Consider the following 24,950-nt stretch of genomic DNA (forward strand, 5'->3'; position numbering starts at 1 on the left):
GTTCTCATTGCAGCACAAAGGCTTCTCATTGTAGAGTATGAGCTCTAGGTGTATGGGCTTCAGCGGTTGTGCCACACATGGGCTTAGTTCCTCTGCAGCATGTGGGGTCTTCCCAGACCAGGGATCAAACCTGTGTCTCCTGTTTTGGCAGGTGGATTCTTTACTAGTGAGCCACCAGGGAAGCCCCATACTGGGTCTTAATTGTGGCGCATGGGGTCTTCATTGCTACATACAAGGTCTTTTTTTGTTTCATTTGCACATTTGTGCAGAGAGTTGCCCCTTCCGATAAAGTGAATGTGTACCTCATCAGCATTTCTTTCCATTCAGGCTTCTGGAGTGGAGAGGAGAAAGTTGAGACTTCCTTTGCACAGAGTGTTTCTGAGGCAGTGTCACAGGCCAGGACTTCCAAGGAAGCTTCATCTTCTCAGAAGACTCACCCCTGTGAAGTGTGTGGTCCAGTCTTGAGAGGCATTTTCCATTTGGCTGAGCAGCAGGGAACACAACACAGCAAGAAATTACTGAAGTGCAGGGCGTGTGCAAAAGGACTTTCTTTCAGTACAGACCTTCAGCAGAGCCAGCAGCAGCACAAGCAAGAGAAAACACCCATAATCAGCGTCGACAGGCCTTCATTTGTGAAGGCCCATGTGTCAGGAGAGCCTTTAACCAGCAAGGAGGTTGGGGATGACTTCCGAAGCACCTCAGAACATCTGAAGCAACAGGCCAGTCACACTGGGGAGAAGCCAAATACAGTCACCCAGTGCATGGAAACTTTACAAAGCAAGAAAAGTCATTGTACCAGGGGAGAATGCAAGAAAGCCTTCAGCCCCAAACACACACTTGTTCAGGACCACAATGCCTGCCCTGAAAGACAGCGTTTTGTGTGCAGTAAATGTGGGAAAAAGTTCAAGTATAAATCCTCATTTATTGTGCACCAGAAAGCCCACACTGGTGACAGGCTTTATGAGTGTGGTGACTGTGGAAAATCTTTCAGAGGAAGCTCAGCCCTCATTCAACATCGAAGAATTCATACTGGGGCAAGGCAGTACAAGTGCAGCAAATGTGGGAAATCCTTTAGCCAAGAATTTGTCCTCATTTATCCTCAGAGAAGTAACCCTGGAGAAAATTGCCATGTGTGCTATCATTGTGCACAGTCTTCTGGCCAGAGCTCCATCTTTATTCAACAACGGACAGTTCACACTGGAGAAATCAGTTATAAATGCACTGAGTGCAGGAAGTCCTTTAAACGGAAATCTGATGTAATTGAACACTGGAGGGTTCATACAGGAGAAAGGCCTTACGAGTGCAATGAATGTGGGAAATCTTTTACTTCTAGCTCTGCCCTCCATTATCATCAGAGAGTTCACACTGGAGAAAAGACTCATAAATGTGGGGAATGTGGGAAGTCTTTTACCTCTAGCTCTGGCCTGCGTTATCATCAGAGAATTCACACCGGAGAAAGGCCATATGAGTGTATTGATTGTGGGAAGTCTTTTACCCAAATAAATCACCTGATTATACATCGAAGAATTCACACAGGTGAAAGGCCTTATGAGTGCAGTGAATGTGGGAAATCCTTTAGCCATAAATCTTACCTATCTCAACACCAGAGAGTTCACACTGGAGAAAGGCCTTTTGAATGTAATGAATGTGGGAAATCTTTTACATCTGGTTCTGCCCTCTGTTATCATCAGAGAGTTCACACAGGAGAAAAACCTTATGAGTGCAGTGACTGTGGGAAATCCTTTACCAATGGACCAATACTCATTCGACACCGTAGAGTTCACACAGGAGAAAGGCCTTATGAGTGCAGTGAGTGTGGAAAATCCTTTACCCAAAGAAATCATCTCAACATACACCAGAGAGTTCACACAGGAGAGAGGCCTTATGAGTGCAGCGAATGTGGGAAATCTTTTACCTCTGGCTCTGCCCTTCGTTATCATCAGAAAATTCACATTGGAGATAGGCCTTATGAGTGCAGTGAATGTGAGAAGTCTTTCACCTCTAACTCTGCCCTCCGTTGTCATCAGAGAGTTCACACAGGAGAAAGGCCTTTTGACTGCCGTGAATGTGGGAAATCTTTTAGGGATAGTTCCCAGTTGAATCAACACCAGAGGGTTCACACTGGAGAAAAGCCTTATGAATGTACGGATTGTGGGAGATCCTTTAGCCAGAATTCGTACCTCTCTAAACACCGAAGAGTTCACACTGGAGAAAGGCCTTATGAGTGCAGTGAATGTGAGAAGTCTTTTACTTCTGTCTCTGCCCTTGGCTATCATCAGAGAGTTCACACTGGAGAGCGGCCTTATAAGTGCAGTGACTGTGGGAAATCTTTTACCAATAGCTCGATACTCGTTCGACATCGGAGAGTTCACACAGGAGAAAGGCCTCATGAATGTAGTGACTGTGGGAAGTCCTTTACCCAAAGAATTCACCTCATCATTCACCGGAGAGTTCACACAGGAGAAAGGCCTTATGAATGCAGTGAATGTGGAAAGTCATTCACCTCTCGTTCCACCCTTCATTATCATCAGAGAGTTCACACAGGAGAAAAGCCGTATGACTGCCTCAAATGTGGGAAATCTTTTAGCCGGAAATCTAACCTCTCTCAGCATCAGAGAATTCACAGTGGAAAAAGGCCTTAGATGTATAAGAAATATATAGTTTCATTGTTCAGTGTAATGACACTGGACCAACCTGGAGACACTAATTGCCTCATAGATCCAAACAGCAAGAGTAAAGAGATTCTTCATCATAATTTCAGTTATGTGGGAAGCACATGTAACTGTGTTGCACACTAATCTGCTCTTGATAGATTTACATCACTTCCAGTGTCTGTCGCCATATCCATTTCACCTCTAACCTGGCAGGTCTCCACAGTATGCATCAGTCACTACCCCAGCATGCTCAGGGAAGCATACTCTGTTCTCTCATTTGTTGGAGGAAATCAAGATTAGCCTAAACCCTTGGGATGTCTTCATTCCCTTTCTGAGCAGCTTGTGCATGGTCCTGATGCAGTATCGGCCCAGAGAACATCAAGAGTTCATCTGGCACCTTGCAGAGAAGGATCACTATTTTCAGGGACATATTGGTCTGAAGATACTAGTGGTGAGTTTTTCTAGCTTCCGAGTCACCAATTAAAAATTGCCAGCCACTGCTGGCAGATCTGCCTTACCATGGCTTTGGTTTGTATAATAACAAAGACTTGACTGTTTAAGTCGTCCTTAATCCTGGACGTTCCATTTACCATGTCATCTGTTTTATAAACAGAATTGGGCTGTAGAAGCATGAAGAGGTGTGCAACTTTCATGCGGGTATCAAACTTTCTGTGCTTCAGAGGAGACAATACAGAGGCAGAAATTAGCTTACTAGTTTTTGCCAAATTTGCATTTCTGCCCATGGCCTCCTGTGAAAGACTGCGGGGCTTTCTTGTCCTCATTTCAGGCCTGGATGCTATGATGAGTTTCAGGAGACTTAGCTCACCCTGAGGAGGAGTCAGCTGTGACAACAGAACTGCTCCTGGGAGCAGCATAAATATTTTCCCTTGTTCACAGGGGATGTCAGCAGTGCTGAGGGAATTTCTTCCCCAGGTCCTACCAAGAGCGGGGCAGGTAAAAAAGAATAAAGATAGAAAAAAGGAGGATCTCATCCACAAATGTGTTTGTGACCCAGGCCACATTCTTGTTGACTCAGGTGGAAGGTCATTCATTGCTCATTCTATTTGCTGTCTTTGAGGTAAAACTGATCCACAAAGGGCCTGAGAAAGTGGAATGAATATAGGATTGCCAAACCTACTTTCCAGAAAGTTGGACATAGAGGTTTGTTTTCTGTTGTTGTTTTTTAATCGTGAACCATTTCAAAAGCTATTTGATGAGTTCTGACATATGTATGGAAGTAAAACCATCATCATAGTCATGGTAATGACTGTATGTTACTATATATTTATCTTATGACCTTTTATACTCTTTGCTTGCCCTTCACAGCCCTCCATGTAACCATTGATTTATTTTCCTTGATAATAGATCACTTTTGGATTTTCTAGAATTCATATGATGGAAATTTACTGTTTCTCCTGCTTTTATTTAAGTTGCCTAAATACTTGAAGGATCATCAATAATGTATGAGCAGCTCAGACCTTTTTTTTTTCTAAGAAATATTCTTGTTTTTGAATATACCACTATGATCCATTCGTTTATGAACATTTGGAGTTTTTCTAATTTTTGACTATTGAAAAAGAAAGCTGGTAAAACATTTGTGTATAATTCTTTATGTGGATATATGTTTCATTTATCTTTACTTCAGTAACTCAGAGTGCAAAGTGTGAATCATAAGATAGTTGGGTGTTAACTTAAACAAATTATCAAATTTTGATCTGAACTAATTATACCTTTTCTTCTTTTTTTGGTCACACTGTATGGCTTGTGGATCTTAATTTCCCAATCAGGGATTGAACCTGATCCCTAAGCAGTGAACACCTGGAGTCCTTACCACCGGACTGCCTGGGAATTTTTGTTTTTTTCATTCTTATTAGCAGTATTTCAGAGGTCCATTTCCTCTTGTATCCTAGTGAATACTTCGTTTGGTCTTTTTTTTTTTTTTTTTTTTTTTAAGGAAGTTGTCACTTTAATATATTGTACATATATATATCTTTCTTCATAAATGGGGTAGAGGATAACCTTCCAGGATATTAGTGTTTTTATTAGGAATATGTTTATCTTTATTTTTAAAATTTTTATTTTTCTTCTCATCAGTTATTCTTAATTTTAACCCTTTTGGTAAGTTTGTCATGCTATCTCACTGTTGTTTTGTTTGCATTTCCCTAAGGATTCATGATCATTTTTCAGATATGTATTTGCTGTCTCTGTATCTTTAGTGGAATGTTTATATTTGTTGCCTTGTCTATGAGTTTTGGCTATTTTCTTCCTTTCACAAAAGAACAATGAAACAGCCAAGTCATACTGGACTTTCACTCCTTTTGTGACTTTTTAATTTATGGAGTATTTTAATAGTGGAACAATGTGTTCTATTTTTTTCAGTTTTTTTTATGCTATGTGCACTGTAATGGACATGTATATCATTCACTTTTAATCTGTGTTACTGATGTACTCTCCATCACTTTCTAAAGTCCAAGCATTTAATAAAACCACAAACCCTTGCTTAATAGTGTTTGCCCGGTTTCCTGATCTATCATCATGGGGTTTGGGTTGGAGCAGAACTCTAAAAGAAGGGGAACAAGATGGCATCAGAATGAAGAATCTCAGAGCCCAGCTGGGCTGGAAATAGGGCAGTAATCAAACTCCCCAAGCCCTGGCTCAGGCAGCCTGGGTTTGAATCCTGATCACAAAACATCATTATGACTCACAGGCAAATGATTCCCCACCTCTGGGCCTCAGTTTCCCCTTGTAAAACAGGTATAAGATGTGGCTCTACCCATGAACTGTGGGAGATTGAGCTGGAGCACCCATCTGCTGCCCCGTGACTGTACCCACTACCTCCCTGGACCTCCCCACTAGCCTGGCCAGGTACCCCTCATTTCCCCTAAAGTCCCTGTGCCCCACTGGCACCTAGTGCATTTGAGAAAGAAATGGGGCTTCTGATAAGCCACTGACACACTCACCTGAAGGAGGCAGAGGCTGCAGAGGGCTGGCAGCTCAGAATGGGTTCCCCTCCTGGGGACCTCTAGGCAACCCACTGGAGCTTCCTGAGCCTGCTTGCTGGCTGACCTGGAGGTGATGAAGGTGCTTGCCTTGGTCTCTGTGAGAATCAATAGAAGTAACAAAACACTGAGTACTTAAGTGAGTGTCACACTGAGTGCCAAGATTCCAGGGTTTGCTTTATAAACATATTCTCTTTAATCCTCACAACTGAGAAAGTAGGAACTATTGTTTTACTACTGGCAAAATCCAGGGTCCAAGTGATGAAGCGGGGTCCCCGAAGTCACACAGTGGAGACGTACCTGAGTCAGGATGGATTCATACCCCTCAGTCTAGCTCCAAAACTGGAGATGTTTAATCTGTTGACCTCGGTACATGAAGCCCGCAGCCTGAGGCAGACCCACAAAGATTTTTTTCCAAGGAGTCCCAGCTGCCTTTAGCTTTGTTGGAATCATCAACACAGCAATGTACCCATGTACCACCTGCCCTTGTAGTTCGCACTGTAATACCCTTGTCTGTCACCGCCAGTAGCTTCCCCCACCGGAGGCTTTTCTCTCAGCTGCAACTGATTATATCCCAAGGCCACATCTTCCGTTTGAGCACAGCAGAGAGCTCAGCCTTCGAGAATCAGTGATTCTGAGCTGGGTCTCCACCCTCAGCAGCTGAGTGACAGCTTCTGACATCATCTAACAACCAGGTAGGAGGTTTAACTTTCTCAGGTGTTGGTAACCTTCAGCTTGGAAGAGCAGACAGTCCAGAGGACCTGGTACCAGAAAATGATAATGGAGATCCTTGTGCTCCTGGTCTCACTGGGTAGCAGCTTGCCTCTGCTCCATTCATGGACCCACTGCCTGTTTGGCCAGGTTGAGAAGACTGACTGGTTGAGAAGAACATTGGCACACACCAGCCTTCTGCCCTGCACTCTGCACATGTTCTGAACCCTCGTCCTCTCCTTCAACCTCTGTGTGTCCACACCAAGGATCTTTTGGTAAAAAAACACACTCCTTAACACGAATCCTCGCTGGAGTGCCCAGCAAGCTCTGGCCACGTCTGAGGTCCTTGTTCCAGATTCCACCGAAGAGGAGCTGACTGGCCCAGCCTGCTCGTATTCCAGGTTTGCAGGGCTGTGGATGATAGGTGTGTCAGAGAATAGGGTGATTCAAACAGTACTTCTTGGCAGCCGTTTGCTATCAGTTCACCAAGGGCATCTTCCCAAACCATACAATCGCAGTTAAAATGGGCTCTGGAATGCTACACCATTGTTGCTTAGTTCTTAGGGCCTGGACCACAGTCTTGTGCTGCCTGAGGAGATAATTTTTTACAGTGTCCACAGATACAACATCAAGTGGCACGGCTAGATGCTGAGAAAGCTGCTGATCTTTTTTCCCTGCTCTTTCCCTTGCTGCTGTCTGAAGAAAGTTTTGATACAGTATAGTGCTAGATCTCCATTTCCCCACTGTTCCTAATATCCCCCACTTTGGTGGGGGGCGAGGGGCCGGCATCCAAACACTGACTTGAAACGAATGTTCCTTTTTAACAGAGGGAGCAGCCTTGAGCATAGCCCATGAGGTCCCTGGGACTTCATTGATTCGATTTCATTTTTCATGTTAAACTTCCACTTGTTGCAAGTCAAACTGGTTTTCCCAAATAGCAAACAGATACACATATTCTTTTTAAGATACAGTCTACATGAGAAGAATAAGAGGTAGGTCATTTAAAAAAGAATTACGACAGCGGTCACAGCCAAGTTTCCCTACACACAGATAAGGTATTGGGTTTGTTGCAGGCACTGTTAAAACTGTGTTCCTTGAATTCAAACATCCTGTCCTTAGCAAGTAAGGCTGCATGAAAACACATTTCTTTGGTTGCTGATGTATATAACTCATCTAGATGAGCCTCTGAGGCAGATGAGATAGTTAATAAGTGATGACCGATGGAATAAAACATGGTGTGGCTTTCCTTCTGCTCTTCCACCCCTTTCTGGTCTATTTTTCTTCAAGTTCGTTTTCCTCAGAGATGTCATAAACGGAAAGGATTCACACTTTGTGGAAATAAGAACTTCACGGTAGCCATGTTTCCAACATAATCATGGACTCAATTCTCTCATATTTAGGACTTAGTGTCCTTCATTTACCACCCATTGAAACGTAACCTTTTCTCAGGATTCACAAATCCTTTTTCTCTTCCAGTGATTTCAACAGTGCCCAATGGATGACCCAATTAATCAACATTAATAACTGTAATTTGCTCACTCTACAGCTATTTTCCTGAGATACTCTCATGTACCCTTGCAGTCACAACGACTCCTTTTATAGGTAAAATGATAATCACTTCCAAGCAAGTAGATGAGGTCATGGAATTAACAACTTTTATCTCTTGTTGGGTGCCCACTTTTTACCGCTACACAGATGCTGACATTTCAGCTATGCTGACAAGTATAACTTTGGTAAGTAGCCAATATCCACAGATTGATGTCATATTCTTAAAAGAAATAGAGCATGTCTCAGAAAATTCAAAGTGACAGAGAAGGGATGCATTCTGAGGAACCAAGAGGCATGGTGCCACCTTCTCTATTACACTGGCCTTAGGGCTACCTAGTAGTTTCCTCAACAGACTGTCTGGATTGTATTTGCTCTTATTGCTGACCAAACACATTGAACCTCACAATGTCCATTCTAAAAGCTTTGTTCCCCACAAAGAGTAAGAAGACTGTTTTATTCTGTTTCTGAGTGGATATTTATGTCAATTGTTGGATATGCATTGTTTATCTTTTGGGAGCATGATTTGAAAACGGCATCTGTAGGAGTGTTTTACTAAGATGTCTCTGATGAGTGCCAGTGTTAAAATTACTTCTCAGATTTTTTTTAGTGAAAGCAAGTCATGCAACGTGAATAAGATTGTAAGATACAGATAACAAGATAATCAGGGATATAGAGAATCTCAAAGCTAAAGGTTATCTAAGTATGATGTCATGTTTTATATGTATGTGTGTATATATATATATAATATCTTCATTATTGTTAATATTTTGCTCTCTTCTCTGGGAAGATCTCTGATGATTCAATGGTGAATCAGTAGGTTTCTAGTAGTCATGAGATGGCTTACTCTAACAAGTCATACCCTGATCACACACTGATAGGTATCTTTCAGTCCATTTGTGGAGAGTGAGATATTTTTCCTTTTTAGACTTCTCTTACTCTAATTTTTTGGCATATTTATTGTACTGCCAATTTCCTAATTTTGTTCAATTTTATAAAATGCTATATAAATCAAAATCACTGAGAAAATTTTTACTCAATCATACAGGTATGATTTTTCATATATAGAGTTGATTAAATTATTTTCTGATTCAAGAAAATTTTTTCCACAGTTTTCAATCCACTTTAATATTTTATTGCATTATATATTTTATCTCTAAGTTGATAATCAAGTTTAATATATGTATGCATCAATAAATTATTCAGCAGGTACATGTCAGTAAAGTGTATTCCCAGGCACTCTGCTGCTGCTGCTAAGTCACTTCAGTCGTGTCCAACTCTGTGTGACCCCAGAGACGGCAGCCCCCCAGGCTCCCCCGTGCCTGGGACTCTCCAGGCAAGAACGCTGGAGCGGCTGCCGTTGCCTTCCCCAGTGCACTCTGCTATGTGCTGTTAACTCACTATGGTTTTCTCTTCCAGAATAAGTTATTGGATATATTTATTCTAATAAACATTTCTTTAAGTAAACTTTAACTAATAAGATCTGCAACAATAGTATTTTGTTTGCAATACATAAAGTAAGTGACCTCTCAGTATTTTTATTCATAATAGCCTTCTTATATAGAAACTTGGTTTATATCTATTATCATTTAGAAGTGGTTTTCATAATTTCTGTTTAATTTCAAAGGTTTGGGCTTTTTTCAGTTTTTCCATCACATTTCTTAGTGTCATGTTTTTCAAATTTTTGTTTGTATTTCAGTAACGCTGCATTTAAATTTTAAAATAGAATAAAGCTTCTTAAAAATTAATATTGATTTTTAATTTTATTGCATGTATGCATGCCCATAATTTCTTGTTAATTATAATATTTTAAATGATTTGAAAAGGATTCTTAGTTACATATGGGTCAACTTTGAGTATGAAGATGTACGTCTTCATTTTCTCAAAATATATATATTCTTAATATTATAGCATTGAAAATGCCAGACGTATCACCATTCCTATAAATCTTTTGAATATGTCTATAAATTCTCTTTTATTGTGACAGTTGCATTAACATTTCACACTAACAAATACCAAATAACTTAAAATTCAATGTTTATACTTCTTATAAAATTTATTTTTCATAATCTTTATCTTTAAATCATAACCACATACTCCAATTTTATATTTACATTATGCATCTTAGTTCTCTTTTATTTCAAGGATCTGTCTTACATTCTTGTATTTGTCATATATGTGTGTGTGCAAAGTCACTTCAGTCATGTCCGACTCTCTGTGACCCTATGGACAATAGCTCACCAGGCTCCTCTGTCCACGGGATTTCCCAGGGAAGAATGCTGGAGTGGCTTCCCATCTCCTTCTGCAGGGGGTCTTCCTCGCTCAGGGATCAAACCCGCGTCTCAACATCTCCTGCACTGGCAGGCAGGTCCCTTACCACTGGTGCCGCCTGGGAAGCCCCGCTTGCCATATGCATATGACGGTGTAACTGGGCCCTCTGGGCTGATCCCCCATGTTTCTAATGTAATTGCGCTTCTTCTGTAGCTTTAGCATGTCCTCCATTGCTTCCAGTAAATGTGTGATGGCAGCCCGGGCCATTGATCTCTGGGCACAGTGCTCCAAAGGCAGGGCTGAGTCTTTATTTTTTCTTTTGGTTGCACCAAGCAGCATGTGGGATCTTAGTTTCCTGACTAGGGATTGACTCTGCACCCCCTGAATTGGAAGTGTGGAGTCTCAACCACTGGACTGCCAGGGAAATCCCATGGGCTGAAACTTTTGACTGCAACATCAACAGATGCCCTAAAGTCTGAGTGTCTGTGTTTTTCTAAGTTAATGACTGATGCAGTAAAAATTTGTGTTCTAAGGCAAGTCAAGGATAATTTAAATACGAAAATTTTTCTCTGTCCTTTGGCCTCCCCTTCCCCTCTACAGCATATCATATATCTGCATTATGCACCCCCCAAAACTCCCCATTGGCAGAAATACCTGCTTAACCCATAAGGAGCAACATTTTCCTAGCACCGACAAGACAACGCCTTAAAAGATAATGTGTCCGGGCTTCCCTGGTGGCTCACTGGTAAGGAATCCTCCTGCTCATGCAGGAGACAAGGGTTCCATCTGTGATCCAGGAAGATCCCACATGCCTCAGAGCAACTAAGTCCATAAGCACAACTGTTGAGCCTGTGCTTTAGGGCCCAGGAGCCACACTACTGAATAAACGTGCCACATAACTGCTGAAGTCCCTGTGCCCTAGAGCCCATGCTCCGCATCAGGAGAGGCTACCGCAGTGAGAAGCCTGCACACCGCAACTAGAGAGTAGCCCCTGATGGCCACGACCAGAGAAAAGCCCAAGCAGCAAGGAAGACCCAGCATTGGCAAAAATTTAAATAAATTATTGTTTTAAAAAAGATAACATGCCTATGCCTCCTTGATGGTGTAAGCGATCATGATAACATACCACTTGGTACTTACAGATCTGGATTTTGCCAATTATCTATGGCATTTAAAGTAGACTTTTGTCACAAAAACCTACATAATCATGCTTTGATCTTTAACAAGCGTAACAGTTCTTTGAGTTTTCTGAGAGCATGTTCCTGGGTTATAATCCTATTTGGCCTGAGTAAAATGTTCCATTTCTTTCTTAGATTGATTGTTTCATTTTATGAAACCTTAGTTCCCCCACCATGGGTCGAACCTGCGGGCCCTCCGTTGCAAGCGCAGACTCTTATCCCCTGGACTGCCAGGGAAGTGCAGACCCATTAATTTTACTAGGATACAGTGGGTTCAATTGTTATTAGGATTTCTTCCAGCCAATATCTTTTTTCCCCCACTGAACTTTTCTCTTGTGCCACTGTCCGCTGCAGTTAGTTGGGTTGAAGTAATTGATTGGTAGGGCTTCCCTGGTAAGTCAGTGGTAAAGAATCCGCCTGCCAATGGGAGAGACACAGGTTTGATCTCTGGGTCAGGAAGATTCCCTGAAGTAGGAAATGGCTACCCATTCCAGTATTCTCACCTAGAAAGATCCCATGGACAGAGCAGCCTGGCGGGCTACAGTCCATGGGGCAGCAAAGAGTCAAGTACGACTGGGTACTCTTTTTGCATGAAAGTCAAAGAGTTAGTCGCTCAGCCGTGCCCATCTCTTTGCAACCCCATGGACTGGGGGTTGCCCGCCAGGTTCCTCTGTCCAGGAGATTTCCCAGGCAAGAATGCTAGACTCCGTCGATGGAATTCTCCAGGCAAGAATACTGGAGTGGGTAGCCATTCCTTTCTCCTGGGGATCTTTCCGATCCAGAGATCGAACCCAGGTCTCCTCCATTGCAGGCGGAGTCTTTACCGTCTGAGCCACCAGGGAAGCCCTTCTGCATATTCGTCAGAGGGAAATGCTTGAGGCCTTCTCTTTCTTTAGCCGTAGCTAGTTGGCGCACAATTTCCCCAGCCTCCTCGCGGCGGAGCTCATCATTTTCGCCTGGAAAAGGGAACTACATGACTCAAAATTCCTTGCGTCAAAGGCAGTGTCCCTGAGCTCGGGGAGATGGAGTTTCCGTTTGGGCACCGAGGGCCGGGCGGGCCCTCGGGACTCCGCCTCCGGGCGGCCATGTCAACTGCCCCAAGCTTGTGCCAGTCCAGGACGCCAGCGTGGGACGGAGATGGCGCGGCTGAGGAGGCCCGAGGGGAGGCGCTGTCTCCGCTGCCCGGAGGCGGCCCCCAGGCCTGGGGGCAGACCGCGGCTCGGCACCGCCGCCTCTCCCGCACCCGGCCCCCCTGCGCCGGCAAGTCCCGTGGCGGGGCCGCGCTGAGGGACCTGCCTCAAGGCGCGCTCGGCCTCCTGCCGCAGGAAGGCGGACCCCCTCCCGGGCCGGAAGCTGGGCTCTTGTCCAACACTCGGAAATGAATTGTCCCGGGAGACACATGTGCTGACAAAGCAAGAGATTTTGCCGGGAAAGGGCGCCCGGGTGGAGAGCAGGAGGGTGAGGGAACCCAGGAGCCCTGCTCTGCCGCGTGGCTCGCAGTCTCGGGTTCTGTGGCGATGGGATTCGTTTCCGGTGGTCTTTGGCCAATCACCCTAATTCAGAGTCTCTCCTGGTGGCGCGCGCATGGCTCAGCCAAGAGGGACGCTAGCGAGAGGGATTCTGGGCGGTGCACGCACACGCGGTGTCTCCCTTAGCCCTTTCCCGAGCTCTACCGGTTGGTGGCGGCTTACTAGTTCCATATTCCTTATCAGGATCTCCTGTCATAAAACAGCTCATGCGCATGGTTACTATGGTGCCTGGCCAGGGTGGGCGGCTTCGATCAGTGTGCCTCCCCTGACATGTATGGCTGAGTCCCTTCCCTGTTCACCTGAAACAGGCTGAGCCCCCACCACCCTCAGCCCACCAGACACTAAAGCCCTGAGCGCCAGACGCCTGTTTCCGCTCCCACATCCAGGTCCCCGGGTCCCGGACAGTGAGGCAGTCGTGAGTGGGGCCTTGCGTCTGACAGTTTGGTGGCACTTGGGAGAGGGTGACAGGCAGAGGGAGCCGCAAGTGCAGAGGCTTGGACATGGAACTTAGCTGGGCGGATCCGGGCATCCCGGGGTCCGTCTGATGTCTGCAGGGAATAAGCAACACGAGGCAGCTGTTCAGCCTGGACTAGCAGAGTGCAAGGTGTTCGTTACGGTGAACTCTAGAAGCCACGTGGAGTTTTAAGAAAGAAAGTGCAGAGCCCACGTCGGAAGTTAAAATGTTTTCAAAAGCTATCCAAAGGAAAGAGACGCGGAGACATCATATTGATGACTCCGGGGTGCTCTGGCCTGTTTCATTCAGCCCGGAGGGTAAGATCGGGGGAACTCTGGTCATTTGTGAGCATCACTAGGCCTGAGGTGCACCACCAATGGGCTAGGCTTTGAATGAAGGTTAGGTGGAGAGAACACGGTTGCGACAGGTAAGGGGACAGCAGGTCAGCCTCAAAATAGCGTGAGGCCATGGATGTTGGAAATGAACAGGAGATTGTGTGTGGCTGAGTCTCAGGTAAGAAATGGAGCCTGTCAGGGAGGCCTTTAATAGAAGATTTTGGCGCTGCCACCGCTACTAGGAGCTATGGGCAGTCTAGAATTTGCCAAACATAACTGAATGTTGTCTGCTAAATTGTGGTATAAGTCCTAAAATTAAGTCCCAGTATTATATGCTGCTTGGACATGTGTTAAAACTGGCAGGACCTCAAATGACCTGAGCGCCAGTTCTTCACCCTGCTCTGCTCCAGTGGATAGCGTCTCCTTAACGAAACTACCCTTTTCATAAAGGGGATGAGGTATAGTTCCTGCTTAGCCCTCTGTAGTGGGTTTCAGTGCCCTGTCAGCCAGCCCTTTGGGGTTATTTAGAAAAGAAAATTACATCCTCCTTTGGAGAGCAGCGGCACCTTACCTTCTTGGTACTATAAAGCTCTTGGTCGTCCACTGTTTTCCAGAGTGTGACACCATGTAGCCCTGTGCGGTGTGTGGTGTCCTCCTATTCTAGCTGTGAATATATAGGATTAATAAGATGCTACTGATAACATCTGCCCAGTGTTAGTTGTCCTATGTTTGGTCATCACTATAATTCTAGGCAGGAAACCCATCCTCACCAGCGGAGGGAAAAGGATGTGAGCAACATAGTTCAACATAAGGGGAGGCCAAGGAGAGGCTTATAGAGCGGGATGGGGAGGTGGTGCTGGCTGAGGACACATGACTGCGGTGTCTAGAGAGTGATTTGTACATGGAGAGGGTGTGTGTCTGGTGGTCCCAGGTCCCTGGTATTGTGACTTACATGACCTTGACCATATCAGGGTTGTTGCCTGGCAGAAGATTGGATTCCTCTATGTCAGGCCCACAGTTTAAGTGTCTGTTTATGCACCTGTCTCGTCGCTGATGGTTGGACCCCATAATCAGTGGGCCTGTAGGGAGACAATGGCACCAGGGCCTAGTTTCTCCTCTGACTGGTGAGGTTGGGAGGAGGATGGTCATAGAATAGATGTATGGGGGAATGGATTGTAGGTCCTCTTGAGAGGGGCTAGTTTGTGATTGCATCTGTCCCAATTATGACAGGGAGTGTGACTTTTGAAGATGTGGCCGTGAACTTTTCCTGGGAGGAATGGGGTCTCCTTGACGAGTCTCACAAACGCCTGTACCATGATGTGATGCTGGAGAACTATGCACTTATATCCTCACTGGGTAAGACTGCCACCCTCCCCAGACTGACCTGGGCTAGGCTCCGTATCTCGCCTCACCCTCCTTTCCTCAAGGGGTGCTCTGTTCAAACGCATGCACCTTGGGCACTGTTTGTTTCCTCGGCTTTCTGGTTAGTTGTTTTGATAGGTAGGGCTGGGTTGTTTGCACTGCCCTTGTCTCGCCTTGTAGCCCCAATTATTGTTATTATTTCCAGAAAGAGGGAACGAATATTACTGTTTTCCTTTACAGGGTCACTGTAAGAATTAAATGAGATACTGATATAGTTTCAGTACTAATAGTTGAATAAGCATAGGGATTTCTGGACTCACCCCTCATACGGATATATTTGAAGTCAGCAGTCTTGCAGTGAGGCTAGTGGATCGCATCTTCCTTCCCTGTTCCCTGGCCAGGTGGTGTGTCCAGGCCCATGGCACTCCTGTGTCCCTGGTTTTGTTCCCTTTCATGATCTCACATTTCCTCATGCCTCTGTCACCAAGAGTTGAAGGCGCTGTCACGGTCATAACCGGGACCGTGGGCTGTTTTTCAAGGGTATGCTTTATGGTTCTGTCTGTAGCGTTTAGAGCTCTTCTGTTCCTTCTCTCTTACTGAGTTATAATTCACAGTACTGTGTACATTTAAAGGGTACAGGGATTTCCCTGATGGTCCTGTTATTAGGATTAGTTCTTTCATTGCTGTGGCCTGGGTTCAGTTCCTGGTTGGGGAACTGAGATCCCACAAACCTTGAGGTGGTGAACTCTGGGGGAGGATGACTGGAATAGATGTGAAGATGTGAAATGTGGGTTCTCAGAGAATGGTTATGGTTTCATCTATCTCATTCATGGCAGGTGGTGTGACCTTTGAGACAGCCAAAAAATAAAAAAAAGAATGTATACAATGTGATGATTTTATGTATATACACACATATTCTGAAATGAGGACGATAATAAAGTTAATTAACATATCCATTTCCTGATATATTTATCTTTTTCATATGTGTGAGAACACTTAGATCTACTCTCTTAGCACATTTGAAGTGTACAATACAGCATTATTACCTATAGTCTCCATGCTATATTAGATCCCCAGAGCTTATTCTCCTTATAACCAACCACCATTTTCTGTAGACCTGAGCCCCCGTTCTTTGTTTCTGTGGTTTCAACTCTGTTTTTCAAGATTCCATACATAAGTGATAGCATACAGTATTTGGGCTTCCCTGGTGGCTCAGATGGTAAGGAATCTGTCTGCAATGCAGGAGCCCTGGGTTTGATCCCTGGGTTGGAAAGATCCCTGGAGAAGGAAATGGCTACCCACTCCAATACTCTTGCCTGGAGAATCCCATGGACAGAGGAGTCTGGTGGGCTGTGGTCCACGGGGTCACAGAGAATCAGACGTGACTGAGCGACTTTCATTCATTCAGTCATACAGTGTTTGTTTTTCTCTGGCTTATTTTACTTTGTGTTAAGCCCTCCAGGTTCATCAATGCATGCTTTCCTGAGTGATAACTCCATTGTGTACAAATACCAGACTATCCATTTATTGGTATACAGATGCAGGCAAGGCCTACCTCACAGATAGTGCAGGTTTGGTTCCAGACCACCACAATAAGTGAGTATGACCCTAAAGCAAGTGACAAAGTTTTGTTTCCCAGTGAGTGTAAGTGTTAGGTTCACGCTGTGCAGTAGCCTGAGTGTGCAATAGCATTATATATAAAATGACAGCGAATAGACTTTCGTTAAAAAGAAGTCCTCATTGCTAGAAAAATGTTAACGGGCATCTGAGCTGTATCTTTTTGCTCATGGTCTTCCCTTAATTTTGACTGATCAAGGTGCTGATTAAACAGGTTGCTGAAGGCTGGGGTGGCTATGGCAATTTTTTCAAATAAGACAATGGAATGTCTCGCACGGATGGACTCTTCCTTTCATGAATGATTTCTCTGTAGTGTGGAATGCTGTTTGATAGCATTTTACACACAGTAGAAATTGTTTCAAGGTTGGAATCAATCTTTTCAAACCCTATTGCTGCTTTATCAACTAAGTGTATGTAATATTCTAAATCCTTTATTATTCCAACATTCTTCACAGCATTTTCACCAGGGTACTTCATCTCAAGAAGCCATTTTCTCTTCTCGTCTGTTAAAGTGTGTTCTGAGATTGCCACAGTTCAGTCCTCTTCCAGCTCCATTCTAATTCTAGTTCTCTTGCGTTTTCCATCACATCTACACTTCCTTCCTTCACTGAAGTCTTGAACCTTCAAAGTCACCCATGAGAGTGGTCTTCAATCAGCTTTTCTCCAGATCCTGTTAGTGTTGATAGTTTGATCTTTTCCCATGATTCATAAATATTCTTAATGGCATCTAGAGTGAGGAATCCTTTCCAGAAGGTTTTCAATTTACTTGACCTGGATATATTCGAGGAAGCAGGCCTTCCCAAGTGCTCAGTGGTAAAGAATCCAAGTGCCAACGTAGGAGACATGGGTTTGATCCCTGGATTGGGAAGATCCCCGGAAAGGGAAATGGCAACCCACCTAGTATTCTTGCCTGGGAAATCCCATGGAAAGAGGAGCCTGGTAGGCTACAGTCCACGAGCATCAAGAAAGAGTCAGGTGTGACTTCACGACTAAACAACAACAATTAGAGGAGTTATTATCTGTGGTGTCTACAGCCTTATGAAATGTATTTCTCAAGGTTGGCAGTCTAGTCTACTTGATCCATGGGCTACAGAATGGATGTTGTTGTACTAGGCATGAAAACAACATTAGTGTACATCTCCATCAGAGCTCTTGGGCGACTGGGTCCATTTTCAGTGAACAGTAACAATTTGGAAACAATGTTTTGTTCAGAGCAATAGGTCTCAACAGTAGTCTTAAATTATGCAGTAAACCATGTTACAAATATATGCGCTGTCATCCAGGCTTTGTTGTCCCGTTTATAGAATATATGAAGAGTAAATCTAGCATAATGCTTAAGGGCCCAAGATTGTCAGCATGATAAAGGAGCACTGGCTTCAACATCTAGTCACCAGCTGCATTAGCCCCTAACGAGAGAGTTTAGCATGTCCTTTGAAGCCAGGCATTGACTTCTCTCTCACTGTGAAAGTCCTAGATGACATCTTCTTCCAGCATAAGACTATTTCATCCACATTAAAAATCTGTTGTTTAGTGTAGCAGTGTTCACTAATTAGCTTACCTAGATCCTTTGGATAACTTTGGTACAGCTTCTACATCAGCATTTGCTGCTTCACCTTGTGCTTCTGTGTTATGGAGACAGTTTCTTTCCTTGAAGCTCATGAACTAACCTGTGCTAGCATCAAACTTGTTCTTTTTTTTTTTTTGCAGCTTCTCACTTCTCTGGAGAGGGTTATGGCATCTGGTCCCATCACTTCCTGGGAAATAGATGGGGAAACAGAGGAAACAGTGTCAGACTTTATTTTTTGGGCTCCAAAATCACTACAGATGGTGACTGCAGCCATGAAATTAAAAGACGCTTACTCCTTGGAAGGAAAGTTATGACCAACCTAGATAGCATATTCAAAAGCAGAGACATTACTTTGCCGACTAAGGTCCGTCTAGTCAAGGCTATGGTTTTTCCAGTAGTCATGTATGGGTGTGAGAGTTGGACAGTGAGGAAGGCTGAGCATTGAAGAATTGATACTTTTGAACTGTGGTGTTGGAGAAGACTCTTGAGAGTCCCTTGGCCTGCAAGGAGATCCAACCAGTCCATTCTGAAGGAGATCAGCCCTGGCATTTCTTTGGAAGGAATGATGCTAAAGCTGAAACTCCAGTACTTTGGCCACCTCATGCGAAGAGTTGACTCATTGGAAAAGACTCTGGTGCTGGGAGGGATTGGGTGCAGGAGGAGAAGGGGACGACAGAGGATGAGATGGCTGGGTGGCATCACTGATTCGATGGACGTGAGTCTGAGTGAACTTATTCCCTGAATGGAACAGGAAGCTTAAAACATCCTAGGAATGTAGGAGCTTCCGAGGAGTCAAAATCTTTAGAATAGGACTGATTAAAGGTTTCATTTGTTGAGTCAATGCTTGCTGCCAAATTTTCATATCCTTTATTTTTAGATACAGTTGGTATATAGAAAAACAAGTAGTAGACCTGGTATTAGCAACATTAGATCTTTGAGTTAAGTACCTTCTTTGTTATAACCCACTGCACCTTTGTTCTATAGAGATGTAACTTTAATGCTTTAAGGAGATGCAGATTAAAGAAAAACACTTCAGGGGAAACAAAATTAACATTCATTAAGGAAGAAAGCCAAAAAGTGTTAACAAGCCTCTTGGCCAAAAGATAATGTAAATCACCTGAGACCTTTTGTATACAAAATGATGTATAGAAAGAGTCTGGGCTGCGAACGCTACATAATTTTGTGTTACCCATTGATCTCCGTGTTTTATCAAAAGTATAAAAGGCCTTCTGAACAATAAAGGAGGGGGCCAGCTTCTCGGACCAGTTTCGCGAACTAATCTCTCGGCCTGGTTTCTTGGGACTCTGGCTCCCCCCGTGTCTTTCTCTCTCTTTCTTCTCTTCTTTCCCTCTCCCTGCTCTTTACTTTATCTTCAGGCTGAATCTCCACCTGGGGCGCGGAGGCTCGCCAGGCCTACTTACTTGCCCCGGCTGTTAAGACCCGCGCGAAAGGGAGCTTAAGGCGAGGCACCCTTAGATATTCAAGCGGGCGCCAGTGGCCCAACGCAGATGGTGCAAATTCCTTGTCTGGAATTCTATTGGCCTTCCGTGTAAACCAAGCTATTCAGCCCTCTTCCTCCACTTAATCTTCTTACTACACTATAGTTTCTGAATCTAATCTTATATTAATAAATAAACAAGTCTTTCCATGCCAACGCCGTCCACCCTTCGAATTCCCTGGATCCACCGGCGCTGGACCCCGACAGGTCCATACAGTCTAAGCTATGGTTTTTCCAGTAGTCGTGTATCGATGTGAGAGTTGGACCATAGAGAAGGCTGAGCACCAAGGAATTTATGCTTTCAAACTGTGGTGCTGGAGAAGACTCTTGAGAGTCAGTTGGACTCCAAGGAAATCAAACGAGTTAGTCCTAAAGGAAATGAACCCTGAGTGTTCATTGGAGGACTGATGCTGAAGCTGAAGCTCCAGTACTTAGGCTACCTGGTGCAAAGAAACAACCCACTGGAAAAGACCCTGATGCTGGGGAAGAGTGAGGGCAAGAGGAGAACGGGGCAACAGAAGATGAGCTGGTTGGATGTCATCACCAACTTTTTGGACATGAGTTTGGGCCAATTTGGGGAGATAGTGAAGGATGGGGAAGCCTGATGTGTTGAAGTCCCAGGGGTGGCCCAGAGTCGGACGTGACTTAGCACCTGAACAATGACATCAATTCTGGTTTGAATGCCTTTTCTTTCTTTTTCTTCCCTACTTACTCTGGCTGGGGCTTTCTGTACTGTGTTGAATAAAACAGAAGTGATGGGCATCCTCGTCTTGTTCCTGATGTTAGAGGAAAACTTTTTGAGTGTTGAATATAATGTCGTTGTTGTTGTTGTTTAGTCTTTGATTTGTGTCTCTTTTGTGACCCCATGGACTGTAGCCCGCCAGACTCCTCTGTCCATGAGATTTCCCAGGCAAGAATACTGGAGTAGGTTGCCATTTCCTTCTCCAGGGAATCTTCCTGACTCAGGGATCAAAACTGTTTCCTGCTTGGCAGGCAGATTCTTTACCCCGGGGCCACCTGGGAAGCCCTGAGTGTGATGTTAGCTGTAGGCATATCAGACGTGTTGAGGTACATTCCTTCTATATCTAGCTTGTTGAAAGTTTTTATCTTGAAAAGATATTGAACTTTATCAAATGCTTTTTCATCGTGTATAGATATGATTGTGGTTTTTATCTTCCATTCTGACAATGTGTTTGTCACATTTTTTGATGTTGCACATGATGTTTAACCATCTTAGCATCCCCAGGATAAATCCTTGATTGTGATGTATGATCCTTTTTATGTGCTGTTGGGTTTGATTTGCAAGTAATTTGTTGAAGAGTTTTGTATCTATGTTTATCAGGTATCAGTCAGTTCAGTTCAGTCGCTCAGTCGTGTCCAACTCTTTGCGACCCCGTGAATCGCAGCACGCCAGGCCTCCCTGTCCATCACCAACTCCCAGAGTTCACTGAGACTCGCGTCCATCGAGTCCGTGATGCCATCCAGCCATCTCATCCTCTGTCATCCCCTTCCTCTCCTGCCCTCAATCCCTCCCAGCATCAGAGTCTTTTCCAATGTGTCAGCCTTTCTCATGAGGTGGCCAAAGTACTGGAGCTTCAGCTTTAGCATCATTCCTTTTAAAGACATGCCAGGGCTGATCTCCTTCAGAATGGACTGGTTGGATCTCCTTGCAGTCCAAGGGACTCTCAAGAGTCTACTCCAACACCACAGTTCAAGAGCATCAATTCTTCAGTGCTCAGCTTTCTTCACAGTCCAACTCTCGCATCCATACATGACCACTGGAAAAACAATAGCCTTGACTAGACGGACCTTAGTCAGCAAAGTAATGTCTCTGCTTTTGAATATACCATCTAGGTTGGTTATAACTTTCCTTCCAAGGAGTAAGCGTCTTTTAATTTCATGGCTGCAGTCACCATCTGCAGTGATTTTGGAGCCCCCCAAAATAAAGTCTGACACTGTTTCCACTGTTTCCCCATCTATTTCCCATGAAGTGATGGGACCGGATGACATGATCTTCGTTCTCTGAATTGTCCTATAATTTTCTTCTCTTGTGTTATGCTTAAATAGATTTGATATCAGATTAATGCTGTTCTCATAAAATGAACTTGGAAGTGTTCCTGCTTCAAGTTTTTGGAAGACTTTGAGAAGGATTAATGTTAATCTTTTAAATATTAAGTGGATTTCCCAGTGATTCTGTCTAGTCCTGAACTTTTCTTTGTTGGGAGATTTTTTTATTAGTGATTACGTCTCCTTGCCAGTTACAGATCTGTTCAGATTTTCTATTTATTCATGATTTAGTTTTGGTTGGTTTTATGTTTATAGGAATGTTATTCATGTCTTTAGGTTATCTAACTTGTTGGTGAACAATTGTTCATTGTAATTTCTTCTGATTGATTGTGTTCCTGCAGTATCACTTGTGATGTCTCCTCTTTTATTTCTGACTTTGAGTCTTCACTCTTCATAATCTAACTAAAGGCCTGTCGATCTAACTAAAGGCCTTATGTCTTCTAAGAAACTGACTCTTGGGAATTCCCTGGTGGTCAGTGGTTAGGACTCTGTACTTTCATTCCAAGAGGCCCAGGTTTGATCCTTGGTCAGGGAACTAAGATTCTTCAGGCCGCATGGTGTGGCAAAAAAAAAAAACAAAACTTCTTAGATTCATTGATGTTTTCTATCATTTTCCTAGTCTCTATTTCTTTTTTTTTTCTCTGATCTTTGTTATTTGCTTATTTCTGATAATTTTAATCTTAGTTCTTTTTCTCATATCTTGAGGTATAAGCATACGTTGTTTATTTGAGATGGTTCTTTTATTCTTAACATAGGCAAGTATTGCTCTAAACTATCCTCTTACAATTGCTTTTGCTGCATCCCACAAATTTTGGTGTGTTATGTTTTTTTTCATTTGCCTAAAAATTTTTTTTAATTTCTTATTTAACCCATAGGTCATTCAGGAGCGTGTCATTTAAATTCCAATATTTGTGAATTTTCCAGGTTTCTTCCTGTTAATGATTTCTAGTTTCATACCATTGTAGTTTGAAAAGATACTTGATATGATTTTCATCTTTGTGAATTTTTTAGTATTTGATTTTTGACCCAAGATGTGATGTCTCCTAGAGAATGATACATGCACTCGAGAAGAATGTGTATTCTGCTATAATTGGATAGCATCTTTTGTACATGTCTATTAGGTCTGTTTGGTCTTAGGTGCAGTCAAGTCCAATGTTTTCTTATCCAGAGTGGGATCTTGAACCCTTAATATTATTCAGCTATCTATTTCTACCTTCAGATTTGTTAATATTGGCTTTATATGTTTAGGTGCTCCAATATTGGGTACATATGTATTTGTAATTTTTATCCTCTTGACGAATTTATTGCTTTATCATTACGTAATGACCTCCTTTGCCTCTTGTGACAATTATTTACTTAAAGAGTATCTCATCTGACACAGTAGGATTACCCTGCCTGTTTTTTTTTTTTAATCCCTGCTTTTGAAAAAGATTTTTCTATTTATTTTTGATGTGGTGGATCTTTCTTGCTGCGTGGTCTTTTTCTCTAGTTGTGGTGAGTGGGGGCTGTTCTCATTGCAGCACAAAGGCTTCTCATTGTAGAGTATGAGCTCTAGGTGCATGGGCTTCAGCAGTTGTGGCACATGGGTTCACCAGTTGCAGCTCCTGGACTCTAGAGCACAGCTGTGGCACACATGGGCTTAGTTCCTCTGCAGCATGTGGGGTCTTCCCAGACCAGGGATCAAACCTGTGTCTCCTGTTTTGGCAGGTGGATTCTTTACTAGTGAGCCACCAGGGAAGCCCCATACTGGGTCTTAATTGTGGCGCATGGGGTCTTCATTGCTACATACAAGGTCTTTTTTTGTTTCATTTGCACATTTGTGCAGAGAGTTGCCCCTTCCGATAAAGTGAATGTGTACCTCATCAGCATTTCTTTCCATTCAGGCTTCTGGAGTGGAGAGGAGAAAGTTGAGACTTCCTTTGCACAGAGTGTTTCTGAGGCAGTGTCACAGGCCAGGACTTCCAAGGAAGCTTCATCTTCTCAGAAGACTCACCCCTGTGAAGTGTGTGGTCCAGTCTTGAGAGGCATTTTCCATTTGGCTGAGCAGCAGGGAACACAACACAGCAAATTACTGAAGTGCAGGGCGTGTGCAAAAGGACTTTCTTTCAGTACAGACCTTCAGCAGAGCCAGCAGCAGCACAAGCAAGAGAAAACACCCATAATCAGCGTCGACAGGCCTTCATTTGTGAAGGCCCATGTGTCAGGAGAGCCTTTAACCAGCAAGGAGGTTGGGGATGACTTCCGAAGCACCTCAGAACATCTGAAGCAACAGGCCAGTCACACTGGGGAGAAGCCAAATACAGTCACCCAGTGCATGGAAACTTTACAAAGCAAGAAAAGTCATTGTACCAGGGGAGAATGCAAGAAAGCCTTCAGCCCCAAACACACACTTGTTCAGGACCACAATGCCTGCCCTGAAAGACAGCGTTTTGTGTGCAGTAAATGTGGGAAAAAGTTCAAGTATAAATCCTCATTTATTGTGCACCAGAAAGCCCACACTGGTGACAGGCTTTATGAGTGTGGTGACTGTGGGAAATCTTTCAGAGGAAGCTCAGCCCTCATTCAACATCGAAGAATTCATACTGGGGCAAGGCAGTACAAGTGCAGCAAATGTGGGAAATCCTTTAGCCAAGAATTTGTCCTCATTTATCCTCAGAGGAGTAGCCCTGGAGAAAATTGCCATGTGTGCTATCATTGTGCACAGTCTTCTGGCCAGAGCTCCATCTTTATTCAACAACGGACAGTTCACACTGGAGAAATCAGTTATAAATGCACTGAGTGCAGGAAGTCCTTTAAACGGAAATCTGATGTAATTGAACACTGGAGGGTTCATACAGGAGAAAGGCCTTACGAGTGCAGTGAATGTGGGAAATCTTTTACTTCTAGCTCTGCCCTCCATTATCATCAGAGAGTTCACACTGGAGAAAAGACTCATAAATGTGGGGAATGTGGGAAGTCTTTTACCTCTAGCTCTGGCCTGCGTTATCATCAGAGAATTCACACTGGAGAAAGGCCATATGAGTGTATTGATTGTGGGAAGTCTTTTACCCAATAAATCACCTGATTATGCATCGAAGAATTCACACAGGTGAAAGGCCTTATGAGTGCAGTGAGTGTGGGAAATCCTTTACCCAAAGAATTCATCTCAACGTACACCAGAGAG

General features: G+C 43.8%; 1 protein-coding gene across 2 annotated transcripts in view; it reads left to right on the forward strand.

Annotated features, from left to right (window-relative positions):
* LOC102181153 (zinc finger protein 345) overlaps positions 1 to 24,950 on the forward strand; it is a 41,267-nt gene that overhangs the window by 8,657 nt on the left and 7,660 nt on the right. Inside the window, exon 3 of one of the 2 annotated variants that reach the window (XM_018063523.1) lies at positions 328 to 5,160. The exons of the other annotated variant lie outside the window; for it this stretch is intronic. Within the exon in view, the coding sequence (XP_017919012.1) occupies positions 328 to 2,642 (2,315 nt within the window). The 3' untranslated portion in view covers positions 2,643 to 5,160. Of the gene's footprint in view, positions 1 to 327; positions 5,161 to 24,950 lie in introns of those variants that run through there. 2 annotated transcript variants of the gene reach the window in all.

This window comes from Capra hircus, chromosome 18, assembly GCF_001704415.2.
Source record: "Capra hircus breed San Clemente chromosome 18, ASM170441v1, whole genome shotgun sequence".
Taxonomy (NCBI): domain Eukaryota; kingdom Metazoa; phylum Chordata; class Mammalia; order Artiodactyla; family Bovidae; genus Capra; species Capra hircus.